The 21,016-nt window shown below is 60.1% G+C and overlaps 1 protein-coding gene across 8 annotated transcripts; it reads right to left on the bottom strand.

Annotated features, from left to right (window-relative positions):
- Positions 1-453: 453 nt before the first annotated feature.
- Positions 454-20,786, bottom strand: PIGQ (phosphatidylinositol glycan anchor biosynthesis class Q). Of its 8 annotated transcripts, XR_004345882.1 has the most exons (12): positions 19,478-19,612; positions 15,380-16,075; positions 13,434-13,565; positions 13,172-13,292; positions 11,532-11,658; positions 11,069-11,222; positions 10,820-10,931; positions 10,145-10,225; positions 9,483-9,597; positions 7,894-7,955; positions 7,209-7,429; positions 6,925-7,063 (listed from the first exon to the last, which is right to left on the bottom strand). XR_004345882.1 is itself a non-coding variant. In XM_032606055.1 (11 exons), exons 2-11 carry the CDS (start codon positions 16,066-16,068, stop codon positions 798-800), a joined length of 1,650 nt encoding a protein of 549 aa, XP_032461946.1. In that variant the 5' UTR covers positions 16,069-16,075; positions 19,478-19,612; the 3' UTR covers positions 454-797. The 8 variants fall into 8 exon arrangements, 7 of the variants coding, with proteins under 7 accessions (XP_032461946.1, XP_032461940.1, XP_032461945.1 ...); XM_032606055.1 differs by lacking the exons at positions 6,925-7,063; positions 7,209-7,429 and adding an exon at positions 454-854; XM_032606049.1 differs by lacking the exon at positions 7,209-7,429 and having other exon boundaries at positions 5,673-7,063.
- Between the last annotated feature and the right edge of the window lie 230 nt (positions 20,787-21,016).

Below are 21,016 nucleotides of genomic sequence, written 5' to 3'. Positions count from 1 at the left end.
GCAGGGCGTGGCGGGATGAAGGCGGCCAATCGGCGCTCGGAGTGGCCGAGGAGGCGGGACTTCCGTTCATGCATGGGGGCGCGGCCGAGGGGCGGTGGGGTAAGGTGGGGGCGGTGGGGTAAGGTGGGGGCGGTGGGGTAAGGTGGGGGCGGGCGCGGAGAGGGGGGCGCAGGTGGCGGTCGGGTGACGCATGTGTGCTGGCGGGGGCGTAGGGTCCCCAGCTCGGCGGCTCTACTCTGGCCCCTCGTCTGCCCCTCCCTTGGGCGAGGCCTGCAGGTGACAGCGGGGCTCCGAAAGCCCAACGCTGCGGAACGTCGGGGTCAGTGGGCTGGTGGTCCTCCAGCTCCAGAGACGACGGCAGCACCGGCTCTGAGCCTCCTACCCGGGGAACAATCGGGGTCAGGCCGAGTGGGGGACCCAGGAGGGCCCAGGAAGAGGGTCAGGGCGTGAGGCTCTGAGGCTTGACCAGGGGCACTCGAGGAGCAAGTGACTTTGGGGTTGTTTACAGAATGGATGGATTATGAAAAGCGTATGAAGTCGTGCGAAGATACAGTTTTACTCTGCAAGATGGAAAGTGAAGCAAAGTAATACCCTTTTCATATTAGATTGGCAATGTCGCATGTGGGCCAGGATGTGGGGAACAGCTCTCTGGGAGGTTGGTTGAACAGCCTAATAATTCCGTATCTCATTGAGCCTGGAGAAATTCTCAGAAATTAGCTCAAAGAATTTCACTGTAGCGCTGTGGTGATGGTGAAAGTAGTGAAGCCATCTGGAGCCCCCGATAGGGTGCCATTAAATCAACCAGGTTCACGCAGCCCCTTCGATGAACAAGGTAAGATGCAGGCAATACTGACCTGAGAAGACAAGTAAGCAAATGATAGTACAGTATATTCAGTGTAACTTCAACGATTATGCTTTAAAAGCTTAATTCATTTCATTCTAGACTTACATATAGCAAAATATAATGTATGCACAGGATAAAACCTGGAATGATGCTCACCAAATGGACAGCATCGTTTCCTTTGGGGTTGGAGGTGGAGAGTGATGTTCTCGTCATTGATAACATTTTCACGAGAACATATTCACATATGACATGTAATTGACAACTAGTAAGTCAAAAAGTTCAGCATAAAAGTACCATACAATGCAGCAATTCCTCTCCTAGAGGAATGAAAATATACATTTACACAAAAACTTGTGCATGAATATTCACAGCAGCATTACTCACAACAGCAAAAAGGTGGAAACAACCCAAACATCCATCAACAAATCAATGGATAAACAAAATGTGGCCTATCCACACAATGGATTTTCATCCATAAAAAGGAATAAAGTGCTGATGCCTGCTACATTTCATTTATGTGAAACTTCCAGAATAGGCAAATCCCCAGAAAGTGGATTAGTGGTTGCCAGCGCCTGGGGGAGGGGGAAATGGTGAGTAACTGCTTAGTGGTACCCTGTTTCCCTTTGGGGTGATGAAAATGTTCTAAAATTGGTGATGGTTATACTAGTTGGTAAAGCTATTAAAAATCCTTGAATTGCACACTTGAAATGGGTGAATTTTATAATATGTAAAATATGCTTCAATGAAGCTGTTAAAAATAATAAATCAATCAAAAGGATACATTGTCCAAGCTGAGCCACTAGACTCAGCTGGACGAGGCACTGAGGGTGCGTGCTAGGGAGAGGCCACGTGTGGGTTGGGGCTCCCTAAAAAGCAGATTTGTGCAGAGAGAACAGGCACATCATCATAGTGACCAGGCCCCGAGGGCTGCACCAAGGACAGCTGGGCTGGCACATCTGTCCAGCAGGTGAGAAACAGGGCAGCAAGAACTCCTCCCAAGGGATCACTGAGCCTGGGCTGTGTCTCCAGCAGCAGGTGGTCTTCATAGAGAGCAGACCCCTGCATGGGCAGGGCACAACACCGAGTGACCACCCCCCACAAGCTGCAGATAACCCTCATTGGGCAGTGAGCCATGTGGACTCTGCTGTTTCACTTTGGTGGGGTGCCCGGGGAGGCTTCCTGAGGAGCTGGTCCCTCTGTTGGGTGGGCAGCAAGCACCTGGGCCTTTCTCACCTGCCTTCAGGGAGAGGCTTTCCTGGTATCCTCCTGGCCCTCAGGGACATTCAAGAGCAGAGGCTGGCCAGGGATGGGCAAGGCCACCTGCTCATTCATAATCCACAGAGTGGCCAAACCCTGGATGATGGCTTACAGCAGACATGGCCCCCAGCGTGTACAGAAAGGGCACATGGGGCTTCCCTGGTGGCGCAGTGGTTGAGAATCTGCCTGCCAATGCAGGGGACACAGGTTCGAGTCCTCGTCTGGGAAGATCCCACATGCTGCGGAGCAACTAGGCCCGTGAGCCACAACTAATGAGCCTGGGCAATGAAGAGTGGCCCCCGCTTGCAGCAACTAGAGAAAGCCCTCGCACAGAAATGAAGACCCAACACAGCCAAAAATAAATAAATATATTTATTTTAAAAAAAAGAGAGAGAAAGGGCACATGCACCCACAGCACAGTGTTTACAGCAACGACAGCCAGTGGGCAGAGTCTTGTTAGCCTTCAGCTGGTGGGGGCGGGGAGCTGAGTCCCCACCACCTGCCACCCCCCAACCACGGCCAAGGCAGCCTCTCTGGCAGAGCTCACTACACCCAAGCTGGAGCCTGCCTCAGCCTAGCTTTGCCTACTCCCTGCTTTGAAGTCACTGAGGCCCCTCTCTGGGGCTGGAAGCCATGTGGGGCTGACATGTCCTCGGTTTCTGAGGCTGCCCAGAAGGGATGGGGGGTGAGAAACTATTATCATTCCACTTTGCAGAGAATTTAAACCAAAAGCACCCTTTGTACATCAGGACTTCCCCCGAAGGGGCTCCAGCAGCTGTAGGCCCCGCTGCCTGGTTCTCCATCACCAGGGACGAAGTGAGGCCGGCTGGGTCCTTCCCAGCACAGCTTGTGCAGCAGGCGTGACCATCCCTAGAACCTGTCCACGGAGTCTGATCCTGGGAGCAAGACTCAGCAACCTGTCAGGTGCTTCCTGTCCTGATTTACTGGTTTCCTGTGCTGCTCCGGTTCCCTCTGACCTACGACTTCCCAACCTCAGAGCAGAAAGGCACCGCAGGAACCCACAGGGTCTGGGGCAGTGGGGCCCAGTCAAGGGAGGGATGGCTGGAGGGGTGCCATTCCCTGCTGTCCAGGAGGCCCTGTGGGTGGAGGAGCTGGCCTCCAACGTAGCTGCATGCCCTTCTGCAAGGATGCTCTGGGACCCACTAAGTGCCAGGCCTGGCCCAGGGGACCTTGGAGGAACCTCAGGCCAAGGACAAAGCAGCCCAGAACAGCCCTCCGCTCACAGGTCCTGGGTCAGCCCTGCGAGGCGCCCAGGTGTTGGGTGGTCGAGGGTAACTCTGAGTCCCTCTGGAGGCCCAGAGGTGTCTGGTGAAGAGCCCTGACAGTCTCCCCTGCAGTTCCCACACCACTGGCTCCGAGCGAGGATGGGGGCCAGGCCTCCAGACTCAGCCTCTGTCCAGGAGGGGACAAACGAGTGGTCTGGGGTGTCTCCTTCCCCCCACTCCAGGATACCCAAAGCTGTCCACTCAGAAGGGCCTGGGGACCACCCATTGGGGCAAACAGACCTTGGCCCTGGTGCCCTAGGAGCTCTCACACAAGTGTCAGTTACTTGACCCCCAGTCTAGGCCTGCTGCCAGGAGAGGCCCCACTCAAGTCCTACAGGCAGAGGGCGTGGAAAGCTGTGTGCACCCGGCAAGAATCAATGGTGGACGCTGCCAGCTAGTGGGCCAGAGGGGGAGGAGGGACTGGTCGGTCACATGGTTGAAAATATCTCTGTACTAATCACTTGTTATGTAAAAGGGAGAGTAGCTTTGCAGAGAACCTGGTGGGTCAGGTTGACGTCACTGGTTTGGGCAGACACAGTGTTCCTCCCAAGGCAATGCCTGAGAAGGACACAGCGGCATTTACATGTTCCCACTAAGAGCACAGGAGCTGAATCTCAGAATCATCAGACGAACCCCACATAGGGACAGGCTACCAAGTGCCTGGCTGGATCTTTGAGGACCCCAGTGCTGGGAAAGGCAGAGACGGGCTGTGGGGTGGCTGAGGGCAAAGGGTTCTTGAGACTGGTGCCCAGGAGCATGGGAAGCAAGGTGGCTCCACCCATGCTCCTTGCCGTGCCCTCATTACACAGGTCAGTCCTTGGCCTTACAAGATATATACTGGGCATCTTAGGAGCACAATTAGGGGCAACTGATGATCAGATGGTTTAGAAAAGTTAGAGCACGAGCACGAAAAAGCAGCTGTGGCAGAACATTAGCCCCAGGGAATTTGCTGAAGGTTGTGATGTGCTAGCTGTTTCTTTGAGTTGAAATCACATCAAAGTAAGTTTTCAAGGACAGGAGGGAGCTGGCGGGAGTGAACTATGTGGCTCAGACCGCCTGCTTCAGCAGCTCACCGCCCCTCTCTGAGCTTGTCTCCACACTGGAAGAGCACAGGGCCCTTCTCTGTGGGTGGCCGTGAGGACCTGTCTGGGAGGTGGTGGCCCCAGCTGAAAGGGGAATCATCCACTTTTCAGGGCAGCCTGAGGGTCAGCCTCGGAGAAGTTGTAGGACAAGGCTCTGCCAGGTCAGCGTGGCAGGAGTGGTCAGAGCCCTGGGTTGAGGATGAGGGGCCACAGATGAAGGTTGTCCCTAGGCAAGGGCTGTACAGGTCCAGGGACGACACACAGGATAGGAGCAGCCTGGGACATGCAGGTGGCACGTCTTGGTGGCTGCTAGTGGCTGGAGTGACCCCTGTTCCCTTGGCCAGCTCTGGTGCCAGGCCTGGGCTGGCCCTTGGGAGATGGGCAGGCAGCCCCGCACCTGGCATGAGAGTGACAGCTGCCAGAAAAGGCCTGGAACACAGCCACCACTGCCCAGCAGGCTGGGCGGAGCAGGGGAGAGAATTCAGCGGGAGGTGAGGCAGGCCCCATGGGCCATCTCTGTGTCTTGGCATCTAGTGACTGGGAAGGTGGCCCCAGAAATGCAGGTGATGGAGGCTCTTCTCAGCAGGCTCTGGGGTGTGGTCCTGCCCACCAGGAGCCATGTGGGGCCCTCTGCTGACCCTCAGTGGTGATGTAGGCCTGGCAGTTGCTGAGTGACCTCTTTGCGCTCCAACCCCCTTGCCTCCATAGCCAGTACAGCAGGCACAGAGGAAGCCACCTGAGGGTCCCTGGAGGCTGCAGGTCAGGCAGAGTCCATCAGGGAGAGCCCCTTCCTGTGTAGAGTCCACAGGTTTCAGGTGGTGACAAATATATATATCAGAGCTCACCCCTGCTCCCAGAGAGGTCTGCAACCCTGCCCCCAGCCCTGCCCCCCTGCCCCCAGCCCTGCCCTGGGAGCTCCTCATGCCACGGCAAGGGCAAAACTGGAAAGCAAGTGGCCCTGGGTCCGTCCATCCACACGAGGACATCTTCAAGAGGCCAGAGCCTACGTACACACACACCAGACCTGCAAAGAGGCCTGCTCTAGGGGACAGGGAGCCCAGTGCCCCGCAGCTTGGCAACAAATAGGAAACAGGCATGGTAATCATCTCAAGACTAAAAGTGGGGGCCAGCTGTCCCGCCACCCCAGGAGAAGGAGCGCCTCCCCAGACCCACTGCCCACCGTGGTGATGGGAAGGCAGAGCGCACACTCCAAATATGTGGGAGGTTTTATTGTCCCAGCAGAAAAGACAGAGCCAGTACCCCTCCTGCCTGACCCTGGGCTGGTGGGGACTCCTCCAGGCCCCCTCCCACTGTGGTCCACAGCCAAGGAGCGTGGGTGGCAGAAGTGGACAGTCCCAAGTGCCTGGGATGGACAGAGAGCACTGCCCCGCTGCCTACAGCATGAACATCTCCAACTCCACGATGACACACCGTATGTGACGCCACCCGCATCTTGAGGCTTCCTCCCCCTGGGGATTCTGGGGCTCACACCCACACTCAGATTCTGCCTGTGGCCAGCAGGGAGATGCAGCCTGAGTGCTAGGACCCCTCCCTGGGGGCTGCAGGAGCATCTGCCCAGGAGAAGCCAGTGAGCGAGATAGAAGATTTGCAGGGGTACAGGGCAGGAACGGGGCAGCCGGGTGCGTGGGTCTTTGCTGACAGCTCCAGGCACCCCATGTGGCCTGGCTTCACACAGGGACACCCAAAGCCCTGAGGGCAGCTCCTCCTGCAGAGCAGTCTCTCCAGGAGCATCAACAAGTAAGCCCTGTGCGAATCAGGGCGTGAGGGGCGCTGCTGCCCAGGTTCCTGGAGCTGCTGGACTGCGCTGGGGGTCAGCAGTGGCTTGGATCCCCCAGACTGGCTGGCGGTGGCTCCACTGAGACAGCTGGAAGGCACTGGGGACCCAGGAGGGCATCCCCCAGAGAAGGAGATGCTTGGGGGGCCAGAGTCTCAAGGACACTTGAGTGCACCCTGGGAAGGATCCCCTCCACCTCATGACAGGATGGGGCGCCAATGAGCAGCCAGAAAGACCTGCCAGCCCACCCCACTGGGAACGGGCATGGTGGGCAGAGGCAGGGCTCTGCACCCCCTCCTAGGGCCTGGGTATAGACTGGGGTGGGGGGCAGGACGGGGCTCCTGGATAGGCCTGGGGGGCCGGTGCGCACCAGGTTTACCGTGCCATCACAACAGGTCAGCAGGGGGTTCCCGAGGCAAATGTGCTGGTGCTGGAGCGTGGGCCGCTGGCCTGGCTGGCCGTTCCCGCATCCTCCTGCTCACTACTCCCACGACCTCAGAGTCAGGAGGAGATGTGGCAGGCAGGGCCCCGGCAGGGCCTGCAGAGGCCCCAGGCAACCAGGGGCAGGAAGGCAAAGAGCAGGACCATGTGCTACCCTGACACCCTGGCAGGAGGTGGTGCTGGGCCGGCTGGTGGCCAGGGCCCGTCAGTCCTGCTTGTTCCCTCTCTGCCTCCAGGGGTAGATGAGCTCCCCGAAGAACAGCTTGCGGCACAGGGAACCCCAGGAGTGCTTGGGGTGGCAACCACAGGTGGGGAGGCGGTAGGTGTGCACCACGCGACTGTAGGGCAGGGGGTTTATCTGGAAGCACAAGGGCAGCGGTCAGCGGGACACAGCCCCCAACTCCCTGGGAGTCCAGCTCTCTAGGACCAGCAGGCCTGCGTGGGGGGTCCCTGGGCTGGACAACCATGGGGCAGGGCCAGCTCTGTGCCAGATGCGCTCTCACCTGGGGTACACGGGGGTCAGGGTGAGCAGCTTGGGAGGCAGGCTTGGGCCACGGTCAGGCGGGCTCCGCTCTGGCCCGGCTGCGGGGCACCGACCCCTCCATTCCAGGACTCACTCAGCTCCCTGGAGCCTCCTCAAGTGGGACTCAGGACACTCCCGAGAAAACCACACAGGGCCTGGCTGCCTCAGCATCTGACTTCTCCCCTCAGGCCAACCGGACACCTGCATCCAGCAACACGGCACCTGGCCTACTCCCTCCCGCAAGGCAGGCCCCAGACAGCTTAAGATAAAGGAGCTCAACAGAGTAGGCCTCAGGTGTGTCCTGAGGCCTTTGCCAAGTCTCTGCTATTCTGCCTGGAAGGAGAGCCCGGGGGGCCTAGGGCAGGAGACAGGGATGCAGGCCCAGCAGGCAGGTGCCCTGGGTGGCTGAGGGTGTCTGGCACAGCATACGGGACCCCATACATGGGCCCTGCTGGGGGAGGTTCCAGGCACAGAGGTTGATGGTGCCCAGAGGCCTTGGGGGTGGGCGAGCCTCCCCCAGACCCCACCCCTCAGCTCTGCTGGGCCCTCCTGCCTGCACCTCACCCAGGCCTGTGAGGCCCACACCCAGGGCGACACAGAACATGCCTCAGAACATGGGCGGCCTCATGGCGGGCAACAGCATGAGGGCTGTGTGGAGGCCTTACCTGCATCAGGAGGCGGAGGGGCCTGCCAGTCTCATGCTCCAAGACTCGGAACTTCACCCCGGCTGTAAGGAGAGCAAGGTCCCTGTGAGGGAGGGTGGCCTTCCAGGGCTCCCAGGGCCCTGTAGGCCGCCCTCACCAGCGCTCCTGCTCCGAGCGGCATTCCGAGGGCTACAGGCTGCCCGGGCAGCAGCTCGCCTCTCCAGCCCGTCCTTCCCATCTACCTCCTTGAGCTGCAGCCTGGCCCTCGTCAGGGCCTCCTGCAGAACTGCACTGAGAGACCAAAGCCGCGGGTCTAGCAGGTGGGGAAAAGCGGGCAGGTTGTGCTGCTTTCTGAGTAGGACGGGGGTTTTCCCAGAGTGGACGAGGCACTTGCTGGGTGGTGGGCACCCTGCTGGCATCTCAGTGCCTTCCAACTGCTGTGCGCGTGGCTGACTCAGGCACCCACCACACTCTGGCCTGCAGTGTGGGCTCTCAAGCCTGGGGATTCCCAAGGCGGAAGGTTCTTGAAAGGAGAAACAGGAGCTAATTATCAATTGATGAAGAGGCCCCAAGGCAAACTCGGTGGAGAGAAGAGGCGGCATCTGTGGCCTTTTATGTCAAGTTAAAAGGACTCTGCTCTAGCTGTGAGCTGAGGGCTGGGAGAGGAAGGTGCCGGGTCCAGGCTCTCCACCTGCCTGCTTCCAGGCGTGCTGAAGTGTGGGTGGGGGCTGGGGGACCAGGGAGCATGGGCAGCACTACACATGGGCCCCTGGCCTGGGCCACCTGGGGGTCTGTGGAGAACGTGGCTTGGAAAGAGGGTTTGAGGACATCCAGCGGGCAGACTCAAGGCCCAAAGCCCAGGGAACATGCACATTCATGTCTTCTGACTCGGAACTGGCTGGGAGCAGCAGCCGTGAACTCTGGCGTGCGGCCGAGCTGCCGTTTGCAAACTAGTCCAGGGCCTCCTGGGCATGCTGGTCAGCTCCGGGGCCGTGCCAGCAACTCCTCAAGTTTCCTGTTATGTTCAAAGCCCCTGAACCGGATAAGCCAATCCACAACTCAGTGACCAGTTGGGTCGGGCCTCCCTAGGCCTGCAGTGGGGACAGCCTCCTGTCAGGGGCATCTGGCCAACCCGTGGCTGGTGTCAGCATGCAAACAGGGGCATCACCTGCAGAGGGGATGACAGGAGCAGCTGAGCTGGTGCGTGTTGTCCCCGCAGGTGGTGGCCTGCTGGGGGCGGGGCGGGAGGCACGCCTGTCACACAGCTCTGGCCAGCCCTGCGTCCTCCACCCTGGCCGGTCCCCTCCAGGAGGAGAGGCACCAGCAGGCACACACAGCTCCACACAACCACACGAGACACGTCTTTTCTGAGCCACTTTCAGGCACCACCTACAGGACTACTGCAGACAGACCTCAGAGCAAACGTCCACACTCGTCACAGGGGAGGCTGAGGAGGCGGAGGGCTGCCTATGTGGCCTCTGAACCTGAGGGCAGGGAGCCTCTCCCTCCAGCTCAGGCCCCGGGACCAGGTTCTTGTCCTCCCTGCCCGCCCCACACATGGCTGCATCCAGGGCCCGCAGGTGCGCCGCCTAGCCAGCACGCAGACCTACCTGCGAGCCTGTAGGGCCGGCAGAGCCGGAGGCCGAGTGAGTACAGTGGCAGGGAGTTGATGAGGTCCACAAGCAGATGGATCAGGCCCTGTACAGCGACCACCAGGAGCCGGAGCTGCATCACAGACAGTGCTCAGGGTCTCTGACCTGGGACTGTGGCCACAGCCACAATGCATGCCCCTGAGCAGAACAGCCTGACGGGTCCCAAGAGGAGGCAGGGACCCCGCCCTGAACCTGAGGCCTGAGCACAGGAAGGCAGGGAAGCCACAGGCTGGAGCGGTCTGCCCTGCTGCCAGGTCAGAGGAGGTGGTGCTCCAACCCAGGGAAACATGCCACTGGGCCCTCAGCCCAGCCACCCGGGGGCCATTCCCCTCCTGCTGTCTGTGCTCGCCTCCCCCATAACATGGGAGACCCCTGCCCTCTGTGAACCCAGCTGCGTGTCCCAGAGCAGTAGTGGGTGGTGTCCCCCGCGGGTGGGACCCCTGCCTGTTCCAGGGCCAGCACACACTGCCCAGAGTCCAGAACAGCCACACCCCATGTGGCTGGCAGGGATGGACGACCTGCCCACAGCTGCTAGCAGTCACCACTCCAAGCACCGTGGGCTAGGTCCACTGGCCAGGTGACACGCCCAGCACCCCCATGGTACACAGCACTTGGCTCACCAGGGTGAACACCAAGTAGTACAGGGCCGTGGTGGGCAGAAGGAAGACCAGGATGGTGAACAGCAAGGTCCCGATGAACAGCTACAGGGAGAAAGGATGCCAGCATCGGCGACAGCCCTGCCAGCACTGGACACACCCGATACCCATCCCACTAAATCCATCCTGTAATTGAGCAGAGATGGAACGCCTGCCAGCTTCCTGAGACCACTTGGGGAAGCCCACTCAGGACAGCTCTCTCCAGTACTGGGAGGGACACCTGCCTCCAGACCCGGTGACACATGGGGTGACAGGGGTTGGGGAGACCAGCTGACAGGGTATACAGCCCATACACTAAAGACAGGAGGGTGGTGAAAATTAGGCAGCAAAAAACGTGCCCTGGAAGGCAGCACTCAGGGTCCCTGTGTCAGGTCTGAGCAAGCGAATGGGACTAGCCAGAGCCAAGCCCTGGGCGAGGTCACCTTAAGCACCTGCAGCCCCACGGCCTCCTGAGAGCAGGGTCCATCCCCACCTGGGCAAGGTTCTGCCCTGTCTGAGGTCCTGCATACACCCTACCCCTTGCAGCTCCCCATACACCCCGGAGCCCTGCAAAACAGGAGTGAGGCTGCCCCTTGCGGTGCCTGAGCAGTTGCACCGGCCCATCGGAAGGGGCAGCTGGACTGGAGCTGGAGCCAGTACCTGGTCCAGGTCATAGGAGCAGGAGTCCACGCGCTGGCGCAGAACATTCCACTTCTTCCCTCGGAACAGGCGCCAGAGTGAGGACAGGCCATGGATCTTCAGGCAGTATAGCCTGCAGGACGTGGTACCATCAGAGCTGGGCTGGTGACCCCATGCCCACCCGGCCCCAGAAGCCTGTCTGTGGTGCCCAGGGCTCGGGGGGCTGCACTGGGTCAGCCCGCAGGAGTGGGGGGCGGGGTGCACACCCACCTGGCGCCATAGACATAGAAGCAGTAGATGTGGAAGGTGAGGAGGGCTATGATGTCTGAGAGGATGGACAGGGCAACCGTCAGGCCCAGGCAGGCTGAGAGGCCCACGTGCCACAGGATGCGCTCAATGAAGGGTGACATGAGGTGGATGTAGCCTGGTGGGATGGGGGTCAGCCTTGAGCGGGGAGCCCAGGGAGGTCCTGGTCCCCCCCCAAGTCCACCATGAGGATGGCTGCCCCAAGCTTCTGGAAACTGTGAGTGGCCAGCACAGCATAGCAAGGCTCCACACACGGGATGCTGGGTCAACAGGAAGCAGAGACCAAGGGGACAGGGCCTGGCTGGGCCCCACTGCCCCCCCTCAGCCAGGGTCTATGTCCCTGGGGGCACGGGCTTCAGGAGCCAAAGTGCGGGTCAGTGGGGCTGGGTGAAACCCCGAGGCGGCCCGCCTGACCGCTGGCACTCACTGATCCACAGATGGATGTGGTACAGGAAGAAGCGGCCCAGCACCTGGTCCAGTGCCCGGTTCATCTTGAGCCCAGCAGGTGCGCCCATCAGCCACTGTAGCAGATGCTGGAGCTCCTCAGCCACGTGCTGTGGGGACACATGAGGGCCACACCGTCCATCAACTGGCCCCACCCCAGTTACCCATCTGGGTGACCCTGAGTGAGAGTGAGGGGGTCAAGCCCATCACGGGCCCCCGTAGCAGGCGGGCGGGGCGGAGGTGGGTGCTGGAGGGTCCCACAGAGGGAAGAACAATGTCAAGTGAGGACCAGAGATAGCACAGGGACCCTCACAAGCAAGCAGGGGGGCCAACTACTGTCCTGGCCGCCCCAGGAGGAAAGCTGTGCCAGCCCTGGGAGGCAGGCCTGCAGGACTCCTGGCCTCATCACCAACACTGAGGCCACAGGACCGACATCCCTGCCCCAAAGTCTGCCACCTCCCTCCCAAGTACCAATGCAGGCCTTTCCCAACCCTGGGTGAAGGCCTCTGCCGTGTCAGGAGCAGTGAGAAGGGGAACAGAATGTTCTTTATAAATAGACCTTATTTAATATTTAAAGGATAAGAGCTTGGCAGCAGGAAGAGGCTTTCATTTTTAAATTAAATATTTATATTTCTGAGCAATTTTGCAAAAAGGAGGCCTAGGATGAAGCTGGCCAAAAGGCAGAGCACCCTCCTCCCTCCTGGGCCAGGCTTCCCTGAGAAGCTATGGGACTCTTGGCCTGTAGGGGCTCCTGCCTGCAGGGTCCTGGCCTGGCCACAAGCAGGCCCAGTGCACACTTGTGCCTGGACGCTGATGACAGCAGGCAGCAGCTGAGCCCACAAGGACCTCGCAGCCAGGCCTCAGCGGCTCTACCACAGCCAGGGCCAGGAGCCCCACAGAGGCCTGGGCAGAGGGCGCGGGGGGGTGGGGCACTGAGGGACCAGAGGGGCTGCCCTAGGCAAGAAGACAATCTCCCAATAGAAGTGACAGGGCCTCTGAAGGAGGCAAAGAAGATGAAGGCTCAGAGCCAGCACGGACAGACAGTGGGAGGATGACTGTGGAAGGGAGAGGAGGCTGGGGCGGTGCCCAGGCCCTGGGAACAGCGCACAGACTGTGCAGGGCAAGTTCAGGAGCACAGCCGATGAGCTGGTGCCTCTGGCTGTCAGCATGGGAGATGCAGAACTGGTGCAGGCATCAGGGTGGGAGGCTGAGCTCGACCACACAGACACCGGCACGCACACAAGGTCTCTGTGATGCTGACTGTGCAGAGCGCCCAGGCCGAAAGTGAGCCACCCCGAAGAACCAGGAGAGCAGAAATGGTCATGCACGGTGGGGAGGCAATGGGGATGCCATGACACTGAGCCTGGCAGGGAGGTGGCTCCCCCTAAAAGTCTCCAACACAAGGGGGCTCCAGACAGGCCACCTGCAGGAAGAGGCCAGGAGCTGGAGGGCCCAGGTCTACACAGCTCCACCTATTCTGTAAGACACAGCAGCTCCTAGGGGACTTGTCTGGGGTCAGGGGTGAGCTGCTGTGGCTGGCTGAGGGGCCTCTGCTGCCCCCAGGAAGGGTCCTGCCCCCCAACCCTGGGAAACAGGTGTTCAAGTACACCTCAACCAACTCACGTCAGCCACAGGGATGAGGGCATCAGCCAGCTGCCCGATGAGGTCCTTCCTGTGGAGCCAGGACAGCAGCATGAGGCCAAGGGCCACATCCAAGAGCACAGAGACAAGCATGTTGGCCTTCCTGGAAGGAGGGGTCCAACAGGAGCGAGTGGTGAGGGTGGCGTGGCCAGAAAGGGTCAGCTTGGGCAGGCCTGCTGTGGGGAAGGGGCTGGGCCCGTGGCGCGTCTGGCCACTGTGGAGGAGACCAGGGCAGGACCCGCACCTCATCAGCTGGGCGGGGCTCTCAGCCTTCTGGGTGCTGAAGATGAGTGTGAGCTGCTCCAGCCGGTGCCTGAGCTGCTCGCACGTGGAGAGTTTGCTCCAGATGAAGGACAGTGGCCACAGCTTGAACACCCTGCGGAGGAGGGGAGAAGGATGGACCTCTGGGTCTCTGGGGTTCTTCTGCCCACCAGGGAGGGAGGGCCGTCTCAGCCATGGCCGATATCCCTCAACGTGCAGAGAGGAAGGGCCCTGGTCTCCCCAAATACCAGTAGCCACACTCCTGAACTCAGCGGGGCAGGGACACGGGGGGAGGACCCAGGTGGGCAGCCCAGCGGGGGTTGCGGTCACTCACGACCATCAACTGGGAACGCAAGGTGCTGACTCCAGGCACTGAAGCTGAGTGCCTGCCGGACGGGTGTCCATGTCAAGGGTTTCAGCTGACCTGACTGCTCAACGAGAATGATTTCTCACGCAGCAAAGAAAGAACCAGACACTTCACAGACATGCAGGCATTGAGGGGAGATGTTCTCAAGCAAAGGTGGAGAAAGCGTCCAATGGCAACTCAGTGCCTGGCTCCCACCCAGAGCCCCACTGCCAGCAGGAGGGACCTAAAGGGCTCGTGCAAAGTGCAGAGCCGCCAGATGATCACGCTCAGGCCCTCAGGAGGAAGGAGGTCTTGACCTTGAAGGTTTGAAGCTTCTGTCCTCAGCCAAGCCACTCTGACCCAATTCCAAGAGTGAAGTGTGGTCTGCACTGCACCCCCCATTCCAGTCCAGTGGAAGGCAGCCTCGCATGGGCTGCAGAGACCCCCATGCAGGGTCTCCCCGAGGTTCAGACCAGCCGTGGGCAGCACCTGCACCTGCCCTGGGCAGCAACAGCCATGCCCCACATGGACGTCACAGGGCTCCTGACCTCCACCAACAGCCAGCACCTGCCTACCTAAGGGGAAGATCGGGATTCGGGGCACTCAAGCGGTTCATAACCTTTCTTGCTTTCTTTGAGAGCTGACAAAAGGAATTTCTCTTCCCAAAGTTGCACCCAGGCCCAGACACACTTTCACACACGATTCATTCCAAGGGGCTGTGAAGCTCTGAAACCCACCACTCAGGACAGGATACCCAGCAGCCCCCACAGCCCAAGGTGGTGTGCACACATAGCTGCTGGGGTCTCTCTGCAGCGACAGGCCCAAGCGCTCCCAGAGCCCCTGGTGAGCCGGCGAGGCCAGTCCCCAAACCTGACAGCCGAAACCCTGGACCTCAGGATGCAGCACAGTTGTCCCATACCAGGTGGTGCCACCAGGGAGGTGGCTTCTCACAGAGAGAGGGTCCTGTGGCTAACTCGCCAGAACACCCGCGTGCTGCCCCAGCATCCTCAGGGCCCCCAGGGGCTTTTACAAATCCCTCGACCAGGCCCGCAGCCAGGAGTGTCCCGGTAATTCTAGAGAGCGGCCCAGGCTGGGGACCACGCCCCCAGCCCCACAGACAGCAAGTGGATGCTGTCCCACAGCCTCCCAGGGCTGCCTCTCCTGCGAGGTCGGGGCCAGGGAAGCAGGTGCGCCTGTGGGTCTGCAGGACAAGCAACTCGCCAGCAAGGAAAACGGTGGCCCCTGCGCGGCAACAACCCGGTCTGTTCATCATCTAATTCTCCTTTCAGGGACCTGAGCTGTCTGAGCGTCACCATATATCCCTACTCAGTGTGTCCCACGCAACCACAGGGGCTTCCAGGAAGCCTAGCTTTGCCACAGGAGCGAGGGACACCAGAACAGAAACCACCACTAGGGTGTCCTCTGAGCTACAGTGCGGAGGGAGCGTGGGATGAGAGCAGGGGTGCAGGGGGCAGCGGTAAGCTTCAGAAGGGCCATCTGGGCCTCCATGATCCCTGCACACCAAGGGGTGGGCCTAGGCCTCAGGGGCCCGACTCTCCCTCGCCTGGCCAAGGGGTACCTACCGACAGGCGCTGGCAGCCGAGATGAGAGACAGCAGGCAGGCCAGAAACAGGCAGACAGGCCCTGCTGCCCACTTGGCCAGCTCCACGAGGATGCTAGCCTCCATGCCCTCCGACTGCCAGTGGCTCAGCCGCACGGGGCCCTCATCGAACCGGTCACTTTGGAAGAGTGCCTCGCTACGCGCCACAGTGTCAAAGACAGCAGCCAGGCCCCCCGCGCTGGCTGTGGTGTCCCCAGCCTGGCGGTTGGGCAGGGCCGTGGGCGGGTGCAGTTGGGACAGCAGCACCTTGCGCTGGTCGTAGAAAATAAGCATGACCTGGTCCTCGCCGGAGGCGGCAGGGGAGGCGGGCCCCTGCCAGTGGGTGGCCTTGCAGCTCCAGGACTTGCTGCCTCTCTCCCGGCATAGCTGGAACCAGGGCTTGTGGGAGAAGATGGCGCCCAGGCCCTCCAGGAAGTGGCCCAGGCTCTCCTCCGGCTCTTGCCGGCGGTGGCACCAGGTGCCCAGCACAGTCACGCCCACCTGACTGGCCTGCTGCACCTGGGCCAGGAGCTCCTTGACCTGGATGGGGATGAAGGGAAAGTGCACCACAGCCAGGACCACGGCACTGCTCTGCTCCGGGACCCACCGTCCAACCAGGAGACCGCTGTCTGCCGAGGCACAGCACGTGGGGAAGAAGGCCTTGAGCACCATGCTGGGGCTGCTGGAAGAGAGGAGGGGCTCAGCTCAGAGCTGCTGCTGGTGCCACTGTGCCCCGAGGACCCGGGGTGCCTGGCAGTGCCAGGGCTGCAGGTCCTGGCCAACAGGTGGCCCTGACAGACACATCCACGTGGCCACTGGGCCCATAGGTGGGGGCGACCCAGCTTTGGGTCTGGTCACGAGGCTGGCAGGGGGGCCCAGCTGTCCATCTCTGCCCCTGGCTGCTGTGAGTACAGGCCCAGGCCACTCACATTCCTACCCTGAGGCAGGGCAACGCTTCCCCACTCCAGATGCAGGCAGGCTGATACAGGTGAGGTCACATGACCTGCTCAGCACCACTCACAGGCTGTGCCAGGGTGAGCACAAGGGTTTAATTTTTGTTTTTAGGGAACTGATTAGTTTTTGATGTGTAACACATGGAAAAATCTACAATCTCATTAACAATTAAAGTAATTTAAATCAAAAATCTAACAAACCTTGATTTACTTACTAAGCTAGCAAGAATAAAGATGAACATTTAAACAAATTGCTGCTGAGCTGAGGGAAATCAGATGCGTCCACACCGCTGGCAGCTGTGGGCATTGGTACAGGTGCCCCAGAAGATGCCTGGGGACATGCCTGGTGCCAAAGCCCACCTCCCTTCCCAATGAGCCCCCTGGGGGAGCCTTGGTGCTCAGGGAACAGGTTCAGTTCCATGGGGCTTCTGCTTCTATCCCAACCCTCCAGCCTGCGGCTGTGCCCATCCTTCCCTGGGAGCCCCATCCTCTTGTCACAGCTGAGCACCTCCTTCAGGACGACCTATTCCTGCAACCAGGCAGTGTTCTAGAAATGGGGGTGGGAGAAGTTCTCCAGCCCTGGAGAATGGCTGAGGGGATACCAGCCTTCCCAGGACCTCTGAGCAGCAATAACATCCCCAAGCAGCTGCAATTCCTGAATCCTGTGGGACTGTGAGCCCTGCCTTGCACGGGAGTCAGCTCACTGCGGATGTGGATTCTCAGTAAGCAACTCATTTCCCACCTGAGCCCTCCTAGACAGGGCCTGACGGGCAGGAGGTTCACCTTGGTGAGGGTTCACCTTGGAGCTCGCCCTTTCCTAGACACTAACGACCCCACTGTGTCAGCACAAAGGGCAGAGAAGCTGCCCTGAGCTAAGACCCCCAAGTTGGAGATACACCTGAGGGAGGGACACAGGCCTCAGACTGAGCCTGGTCCTCCAGGCCCCAGTGCTCAACAGGCCCTCGGAGAGAGGGGGAGAGAGAGGGACACACATGTTGGGGAGGTGCGACATTGAGGGAGCCCTTTCCTGAGGGTCAGGGGGGCTGTGGGAGGAGCCTCAAATGCCCAGGGCTTAAGAGGCAACTGGTAGGACTTCCACGGGGGCAAAGTGGTTAAGAATCCGTCTGCCAATGCAGGGGACACAGGTTCGAGTCCTGGTCTGGGAAGATCCCACATGCCGCGGAGCAACTAGGCCTGTGTGTCACAACTACTGAAGCCCGCGCGCCTAGAGCCCATGCTCTGCAACAAGAGACGCCACCGCAATGAGAAGCCCACACACCGCAATGAAGAGTAGCCCCACTCGCTGCAACTAGAGAAAGTCCACGCGCAGCAACGAAGACCCAATGTAGCCAAAAAATAAATAAATAAAAAAAAAAAAAAGGCAACTGGTGAAGACGCTTTCCTCCCTTGCAGTCCAGAGTGGGGCTGGAGGGGCGAGGCTTCTCCCACCTGTGGGTTTTGACTGAAAAGCATCCCTCTGAGTCCAGCAGCAGCTGGACTCCCAAATACCACTCCCCCCCAGAGACCAGAGATGGCAGGCAACATGGGTGTCAGCAGGGGAAAGCCTGGAGCCCAAAGGCAGCCCCGGGGCTAAGTTCCTGTGGCCATCAGCAAGGGTATCAAGGACCACCTTGTCTTCCTGACACTTCTGCACGGGCATCGTGAGAGACACAGAGCAATTCTGCCTGTGAGGATCCCAGTACATCTCGCTTGGTGACCACCATAGGGGACCAGCCATCATGGTCCAAGCCTCTCAGCACCAGCCTGTCGGCACCCACCAGCTCAGCCAAATGACACAATCACACCCTGCTCAGGGACTCCTTTCACAGGAGCTAAGGAAAACTGCCCAGAGCTACTGTCAGAAAATAAACACAACTGGCCTAACAGTGAGCAGATGCTCTGGGCGAAGCTGGTTACACGGTGGGTTCACTTTCAGAAAATTCACTGAGCTGTACACATACGATCTGTGCACTTTCTTTGTGTGTTTTATGCTTCATCTACAAAGTTTACCTTAAAGAAAAAAAAAAAGCTCCTCATGTCTGGGGAAGAGCAGAGGGCAGAGGTTGGTGTTCCCATCTGTGGGGTAGTAAGAGAGAACTCTTAAATCACGGGGTAAGTTCCCATCCCCACCACTACCTCAGCCTCTGGGAGTGACCAACACAAAGAAGTCTGCTCAGATCAGACAGCCAGGAAAAGATAAAAGAGGAGGCAATCGATAGCAGAGGTGCAGATGGGAGAAAGCGGGGCAGTAACACGCAGCTGTGTGCATCTTTAAAGACTATGATAAAAACAAGGGCACAGGCCTGGGAAAGCTGCCTCTGTTATGAATGACACCTGGTTCCCTGTGACCCAGCCCATTCCAGATCAGTCAGGCCATGCAGTCACTAGAACGACCCTCCCCGCATAACCTGAACTCAACCATCCACCTTGTGAAGTGGACATCCTGTCATCCTCCACAAGAACTGATTCAGAGCAAAAGCCCAGTTATGACTGGCCAGGGACATCTAAATGGCTAAAACCGTCCTCTGCGGAGCCTCCTGGTCACTGCTCCTCAGTAGCTCACAAGAATTCATTGTTACTCCATGTGTTTGTGTTTAAAAAACAACAGGCATTCAGTAAAGAATGCTCTTCCCCACGAATCTAGGGCTCTGGGTTTTGCCCTGTACTGCAGTCAGGAACAACTTTAAAGCTCTGACAGCCAGTTCCATTGACCATGAATGCCCTTCCAAAGGGTCCACAGAGGGACCCGGGTTGGGGTGGGCCAGAGGGAACCGGCCGGCCGCCCTTCACCCCACAGGGCGGGGGTCCAGACTCCCCGCCAGGGCATCCACGCGGCCCGTGGGGATGGGAGGGCGGGCTCCTGCAGGGGCTGGCGGGTCCTCACTGCCCTCCCAAGTCTCAGGCCCACCCTGGCCGGCGGCCGGCGGCGTCCCCATTTTACAGATGAGGAAATAGAGGCTCCGAGAGGCAAAAGGCCTGCGCCGTCTCCGGGAGGAGGCTCCGGAGACCCTCGGGCTCCCGGCCCTGCTTCCGCGGCCGCCGCGGCAAGAGTCGGGGCCCACAGCCCGGCGGGGGCGGCTCCCCAAGGTCGCGCCGCAAGGACGCCGGCCCGCCCCCCGATTGCTCACCGGCTGCTCCCCGGGTCCGCGCCCTCAGCTGGCGGGGTCGGGGTGGGGTTGGGGACCGCGTCGGGCGGGCCCGGGCGGTCAACAGCACTGGCCGCCCCCAGCCCCGCCTCGGCGGCGCCGCGGGACACAAGCCCCATTTCCGTCCGCTCCCGGCGTTGCCGCGCGACGGTCCGGCTCCAAAGGCACCCGGGCTGCCCTCCGGCCCTCGCCGGAGCGTTCCGTGCACGCAACGTTCCGGTCGCCGGAGCCGGTGGCCCGTGCGCGCAGCGCCCTTGTCTCTCCTGCGTCCTTGTCCTCCCCATGCCCTGTGCACAACGTCCTTGTCCCCCATGTCCTTGTCCCCTTCGCAGCATCTTTGTTCCCCCTCCAGTCTACCCACAGTGTCCCCAACACCCCTGCCTTCCAGTTCCCCACCTTCCCACAGCCACCAAACCTCCCCCATGCCTGGTTTCTTCATCTGAGGGATCCAGTAGACCTGACATTTGAGGGTCCCAGACTTCACCTTGTCTACACCATCCCAGGGTGAAAGGATCCCCAGGCCCTGGGTGGGGTCCCAGAAGAAGCTGCCACCCCAGCCCCAGACTGGCCCCTTTGCACCCTAGTCCCTGTAGAGGCCAAGTGAGCTACGAAGGTTGGAGGGCCAGCCCAGGGTCTGAAGCCATCTGATCTGATGGTCAGGAGGCGTCCCTGGCCCCTCCTGTTCCAGGGGACAATAGCCCTAGCACCAGCAGCAACTACTAAAGTTTACAGAGCACCTGCCCCACACACTTCCTTATACTGACCCACTTAATACTGCCCCACCTTTGCAGGGGCTGGGACATATGGAGGGGACCTTGTCAGGCAATGGCCTAAACCACAGACCCCTGAGACCATCCCCTCACCAGCCCCCAGGGGCAGGACTAGGCACTGGCCCCTTCCCCTGAAGACCACCCACTGGAACTAGGAGCCTGGCTGGGCTCCTGACTCAGAGTAACCCCACACACCCCCTACCCTTTCTGGCCTCATTTTCCTGCTATTTTTAAGCAGCAAGAGTCTGTCCTCACAGGAAGGCTCTTCTGCACTTGACCACTGCCCGGAACTCTCCCAGCAACCCCACCCATGAGCTTGGAGCTGTTTGATCCTCATTTGCAGTGGAGAAAATGAAGGCTCAGACAGTGTCACATGGGAGAAGTGGGCCAGGAGCATGGAGGCTTCCAACCCAGCCATGTGTCACCCCAGGGCACCTCCGGGGGGGCCCCTCCTCTGCTCCCCCCTTACCTCAGCTGGGCCCAGAGAAGCTTCAGGAGGCTTGGCACCTGGGGCACCTCTGAAAATGGTGGACAGTGCAGGGCCGCGCCCCTGCCCAGGCTGCCCAGCCCAGCCCAGCCCGGCCCTGCCCGCCCAGCCACACCCTCCCTGCCTGCCTCTGTCTGATTAGGAGGCTGGGGCTGCGGCACCTGGTGGGAGATCCTGCCTGGGTAAGTGCTGGTAGCTGGCCCAACACGCTGAAGATCTCCAGGCTTCAGCTGCCAGCCCCAAAGCGCAGGCCTCTTGGGCCTT

This window comes from Phocoena sinus, chromosome 15 (genome assembly GCF_008692025.1).
Source record: "Phocoena sinus isolate mPhoSin1 chromosome 15, mPhoSin1.pri, whole genome shotgun sequence".
Taxonomy (NCBI): Eukaryota; Metazoa; Chordata; class Mammalia; order Artiodactyla; family Phocoenidae; genus Phocoena; species Phocoena sinus.
Note: the sequence above shows the minus strand (reverse complement) of the source record. Positions and strands in the feature narration are given on the sequence as shown.

Bases quoted from the DNA above. Each gene is read 5' to 3' on its own strand.
- PIGQ (XM_032606051.1), bottom strand. From the start codon at position 16,068: ATGGTGCTCAAGGCCTTCTTCCCCACGTGCTGTGCCTCGGCAGACAGC. The intron at 13,566-15,379 runs GTAGGTACCCCT...CCTCCTCCGCAG, and splicing joins TCGGCTGCCAGCGCCTGTCG to GGTGTTCAAGCTGTGGCCAC. The intron at 13,293-13,433 runs GTGCGGGTCCTG...CCCTCCTTCCAG, and splicing joins AGCCCCGCCCAGCTGATGAG to GAAGGCCAACATGCTTGTCT.